General features: G+C 45.0%; 1 protein-coding gene across 21 annotated transcripts in view; it reads right to left on the bottom strand.

Moving 5' to 3' along the window:
• Nucleotides 1–549: 549 nt before the first annotated feature.
• The window catches only part of LYPD6B (LY6/PLAUR domain containing 6B), a 165,396-nt gene continuing 159,945 nt past the window's right edge, over nt 550–6,000 (bottom strand). For all 21 annotated transcript variants that reach the window (XM_084800022.1, XM_084800024.1, XM_084800026.1 and 18 more), the window contains 2 exons: nt 3,778–3,908; nt 550–2,017 (listed from right to left, as the gene is read on the bottom strand). In XM_084800022.1, the coding sequence (XP_084656148.1) occupies nt 1,853–2,017; nt 3,778–3,908 (296 nt within the window). In that variant the 3' untranslated portion in view covers nt 550–1,852. The remainder of the gene's footprint in view (nt 2,018–3,777; nt 3,909–6,000) is intronic.

The raw sequence follows: 6,000 nt of genomic DNA, 5'->3' as shown, positions 1-6,000 counted from the left end.
AAACAAATGGGGGGGGTGTAACTGTGTTCTAATTAAAATTTATCAACAAAACTAGATGGTGGGATGGATTGAGATTACAAGCCATAGTAGGCCAACCTATGTCACAAATAAGCACAGCATCGCTACTGGCTTCTGAGTATCCAGTGTTCTAATGGCCCATATGTAGAGGGGAGAAGTTCCTTTTTAACACCTAAAAGAGCAGAGGTAGGAGGGAAAGAAATGGGAATTCTAGAAACAGCAAAGAGACATTCACTTGACATTCTGAGAAAGGGGACAACAAGACCAAACATGTCCCTGCACATTCAGAGTTCTTCTAACTTGACATTCAGAGAAGACTAGGTGTCTGGACTGGGGAAGAGCACTCTTAGAATTTCTTGAGTCTTGGTAGGCTGCTACTGAGGGTGAGCATGGCGCAGTGGCATCCATCTCTCCTGGTCAGGGAAGTTTCGTGACTCAATTTACTCTTTGTTATTTAGCGTCCATGAAGAGTCTCTCTCATCACCTCTCTCCTCACCCCCCAAAGGAAAAACAAACAAACAAACACTAAGCTGCATTGGCATAAAATTTTATTCTTTCAGACCCATGGTGCCTGGAAACACACATTTAGTGGCATTGGTAAATGTGAGTCATCAGAGGCCTCCACACTGTCAAGAAACACGCAGCATGCATTACACCATATAACTCAAAGCTTTACACCCCGACCCGTAACCACGTCGTAATCGGCAATGGGCTCATGGAATTTCAACTGGATAGTTCCCTCCTACAGCTGCCCTTCTCACTGACTAGGTGGTTAGGGGGTACTATTGTTTGGATCTTGACTCTTACAAGTTTGGTCCTCAGCACATTGGTGCAGTTAAGGAGGTGGTTGAGTCTTTAGGACCTGGCGGCTAGTAGGAGGGCTTAGGACATTGGGAACAAGACCTTGAAAGGTACTATAGAACCCTACATGCACATCCTCTCCCCCACCCCCATTTCTCTCTTTTTCCTTCCTTTCCTTTTATTAAAAAGAATCATGTATAACCCATACACATATGCCTGCACATGTCTTTGCACCACATGTATGCAGTACTCGCAGCGGCCAGAAGAGGGCACTGGATTCCGTGGGACTGGAGTTACCAGTTGTGTTCTGCTAAGGGAGTGCTGAGAATCAAACCGGGGTCCTCTAGAAGATGAGTCAGTGCTCTTAACTGCTGAGCCATCTGTCCAGCTCATCTTGTGTCCTTTTCAAGTTTCTATTATGAGAGAGTGCCTAGTCACTCTCTGACACAAGTACCAAACCAGTAGGTACTGCAATCTCCAAACCTGTGAGCCCAAACAAACCATTTATCTTTATAGATGGATCTTCTCAGGTATTTGTTACACTAATGGGAAGTTAACCCAGTAGAGAAATGGCTCTCCCATGGGTAGAAGGGTCACATTTCATAGAGATGCTCTGAGCTAACCACAGAAACCAGAGAGTCTGACCCAGCAGCCTCTGAGGGAGTCCATGAGGTCACAAAGTCCTTCCAGGTGAAGGTCTAGTCAGGCTAGGGCCTATCTCCTTAATGTAACCATCAACAATACTGGCAGGAGCCTCTGACAGAAGACAGAACTGACAGGATGCAGCAACCCCTGGATCAGGACACTGGAAGTTAGGGGGTCCTCTCGGTTCCTACCAAGTCCTCCTGCTCCATGCTGTGACCTCATGCAGGAGCTTTTCAGCAAAGCAAACCTTTGCCTTCTACTTTGGGGTCCAATATATCCTCTTTATCAAGTGCAAGATGGGCCTTGGCACCAAAGTTCACCGGTCCACAATTTCCGCCTTGTGCTTCATTAGTGCTGGTGGTCTCTGCCTCTCATAGGAACAGCATCCTCATAGCAAGGGAAGCATGAAGATCCAGGCCAGCACCGGGAGGTAGGGTGTGAGGACACTGCCGCCGGATGTCCTCTGCGCGTGCATTACAGCAAAGACCGCATTCGTGTGGTTGGTGGGCAGTTCCACGTTGCAGATCATCCCTTCACAGCAAGACCTGCACTCCTGTGCGCAAGGAAGGAAGAGGAAGAAGAGTGAAGAGCAGGGAGGGGACAGGAGCAAAACCCAAACCAAATAACAGCAACAAATCCAAGCAGGCGCTGGAGTTGATAGGGCAGCCTGGGCACTTGCCCCAGGCTGTGGGTACCCTTCCCGTGCTGAGCAAATGTTGCCCTCAGAGTCTCCATCCCAACCTTTGAAGTTTCTGTGTCAAACCCAAGCATAAGTGAGGTGAACAAGGGAAACTGAAGTAAACTATCCAGTTGGTAGATCGTGACACGTTTATTCGAAAACAATGAAACCAAAGCGAAAGTTAGGAACCTTCCGGACTTGTCTTTGGTTTTCTTTCTTAGGATTCCTTGTTAGCTGGTAATGGTGACTCGCTCTTGTCTGTGCTCTCACTGAGCCCCATTATGATTGCAGTGATGGTTTGCTTAAAAGAAAAAAAAAAAAAACCAAAAAGCACAAAGTCCAGGTTCTTAAGAGTGTTTCTAAGGAAGTGACCTCTGACTTGATACCCTATGAGCATATACAGGGGGAGGAGGTCCCCCTCAGACACAGACATAGGGGAGGGGAGTAGGGGGGTGTGGGAGGAAGGGAGGAATGGGAGGATACAAGGGATGGGCTAACAACTGAGATGTAATATGAATAAATTAATTTAAAAAAAGACTTAAAAAAAAAAAGAAGGAAGTGACCTCTGATCGCCAATAGGAATGCATGCCTGGCCTGAAGCCATGATGTCATAAACTGGCCGCTCGCGCAGGTTTCCAGGCCAATGAGGCAGTAGGCAGGCAGCAACCTCAAGCACAGACCTGAGCAGCGGCCCAGCCAGCTAGCTGCCCATCAGTTTCACCCAGGGGAAAGTTTCTTTTTTCCTTTTTGAATCTTGCTACAAAGCCCGGCCTGCCCTCACACTCACAATCATCCTGCCTCAGCCTCCAAAGTACCAGGATTACAGGCATGAGCTACAGTGCTTAGTCTTGATGCCTTAGACGTCCATGTGAAGTTCCATTTCAGGCAATCTAGGCTGCTCCCTTCCAGCCTCACCAACACACCTCCCATATGGCCCTTGTATGATCAGAATCGACTGATCACTGATGTCAGAGTCACTGACTTGCATGCTGCATCACATTCTAAAACCTCGTGAAACATATTGTCAAACAACGCCCTCCGCCATCCCAAATTTTAGGATCTCTGCATATAAGAGTACACTTTTGTTTGGGATGACACAGTGAGAATATTAGAGATCAACTGATCCAACATGTATATAAATCTATCTTATTCTCCTAGACTCTTTCTCCTCTGAGCAGAGATGCAGAAAGAGACAAAGTTTCAATGGAAAAGCCATGCCTTTTTCTCCTTTCTGCCTTCTAGTTACCCTGGGAAGGGATTGTGATGAGTTTTGACCAGGAACAGAACAAGTCATCCAGACTCCAGGGCCTTCTATACCCTCAAGGATGGATTATTTCTGAGCTTTTAGATTCGGCTTCAGACTATTCCTCTGAAGCCCAGAGGTAAACTCTGGACCCTGGGAATTAATATTTGTTCTTAGTAATATTATTATTTTTTGAAGACAGAGCATCTTCAAATGTCTGTTCTCCTCGTGGGGCTGTAATGGCGTCTTTATGTTGGAGTGCAAACAAATCTAAGATATAGCTTCTCCTTCTTGGTTCTGCTTTGATGCATAACTTACCACCATCACCATGAAACCTAGGAAAGTAATCACACACACACACACACACACACACACACACACAAATCTTTACCGTGTGCTCCGAATCTCGGCTGTGGCGGCAGCCAACAAAATGGCATTCGTTTTTAGAGGCACACTTTTTAGTGATGGATATGCTTCTTCCGTGGCTGGTGAAGTGATGAACTGTCAAGCAATACTGTGTGTCTAGGAAGATTTAACAACAACAAAAGGCAATTTTATTTTCCATATTGCAAAAGAGGCCCCTCCACCATCTTGCCAGAAAAGATTATAATTTAGAATAATCTTAAGACTTCCACGTGTGAGAAACTTAATAGCAGCGAATGCTATAGTTTGTAGGTGGCATTTCTGCAAAGACATCGGCTCCCGAAGTGCACATGTGTTTTGAAAATGAATATAAACGGGTATCCAGTTCCTTTGCCATCAGCTAAAGCTGAGAAAAATGGACAGAGTTCTCATCAATCCTTGGCCTGCTAATAGAATAGGCAAGTATTTATGTCCCCCGCCTGCTCTTTCTTCCTCAGAAGCATATGTTCTGGAACTCCAAATTAAGACAGAAACTGTGAGCACAAAAAGTACACGTCTGGAAACGTGGAACTTCACTCAAAATTTGTTCCTCACAGGCTACACGGCAAATGGGTCCCCAGCTACATATCAGGCCCCCCTTCTTCCTCATCTCGCTTATTCAGAGTCTAAACCCTCTAGCACGTTCGACTCTACCTCATCAATGTATTTCACTTTTTCTCTCCTCTTCCTGTTTCCCGCCCATCTCTGCCCATTTCTATATGGTTATCCTCACTGTTTTAACCATACATTTTATGACTTATCATTCTCCTAAGAAAGTGGTCCAGGTGACACCAAAGGATGTTCTGTTTTAGTTCTGTGTCTCCCTGCTGCTACCAAAGACTGTGGAAATTCTCATCAATTTATTCACTATGGATCTCAATAGCAACTGACTGGGAGGAAATGGACCAAGATTGAGAAGGCAGAGTTCCTGTCACAAGTAAGTCCCGTTAGATCCTTTAAGATTATTGTATTTTTTAATGACATGTTAATACATACAGTGGCATTTTGATAACTTTAGTGTTATTTACAATGGCAAATACATTCCTATTGTAGATTGGTAGTCAGTCACCTTCTAACTTGTGTTCATTCAGTCCTCATCATGAGCCTTTGGAAGGCCATAGACCATATTAACATCCACTTTGTCTTAGACAACATCTCATTATGTAGTCCTGGATGGTCTGGAGCTCCCTAGAGGCTGACCTAGAACTCACACAGAGGTTCTCCTGCCTCTGCTTCCTGAGCGCCAAGGCTTTAGCACCACCACCTTGCCCATGGCCATACATGTGGAAGAGTTACATGGATGTAAGGTAGGGTTCGAACCAAAGCAGGTTTCAAGGATTTGTCCACATAATCAGGACACTTGGCTGCCACCCTGGATACTCAGTATTAAACTGGACAAAAGTAGCTGACTTTTGGAGTCTGAAGGAAATGGAGCTGTTAAATTGTTTGGAAAGGGCATTTCATTGTATAATCTAAACTCAGAATAATTGGAAATTAATGGCTGCTTGTGTTTATCTGGAGAATTGCACACATCACACACATGAAAGTAACCTCTAAGCTTGCCACCACAAAAGCTGTTGTAAATAAAACAAGAAATATCCATGTTGTCATGTTGGGTTACAGCAAGACCCCCTTTTAACAAGGCTGACAGGCCACAAGTGAGGCTGTAGGGAGAAAGGCAAGTCTGAGATGACAAAGAACATTGGCTCCAGGCCTTCTTGTCCTGGATAGAGGGTTGACTATCACTTCCCAAATGACAGCAAAGGGAAGCGTAAGAAATGGCACCACAGTTATAATGTCAGATGGTAAAGGTCTTTGAGACTTCACCAGCAGATGGTCAAGAAAGGACCTCTCATGCTGTGCTGGAAGGTGGGTCATTCCACACTGGTTCCTGTAAGAGATGGCCTCTCAGGTGGCAGATTCAACTAAACTGCCTTTGCTGTTGCTGACACTGTTTGGGGGACAGGAAGCTAAGGTCGCCTTTAAAAAAAAATATGGTTAAAAAGAGATGCTATTTGGGCTGGAAAGATCGCTAGGCACTTGTTGATCTTCTGGAGGAACTAGGTTCAATTCCCAGCTTACACACAGACAGTAACAATCATCTATTAACTCCAGTTCCAGGGGATCTAATGCCTTCTTCTGGTCTCCTTGGACACAAGCCGTGCATGTGGAACACAGACATACAGTCAAAACACTCACATATATAAATTAA

The sequence above is a fragment of the Acomys minous genome, assembly GCF_964271855.1.
Source record: "Acomys minous genome assembly, chromosome: 10".
Lineage (NCBI taxonomy): Eukaryota > Metazoa > Chordata > Mammalia > Rodentia > Muridae > Acomys > Acomys minous.
Note: the sequence above shows the minus strand (reverse complement) of the source record. Positions and strands in the feature narration are given on the sequence as shown.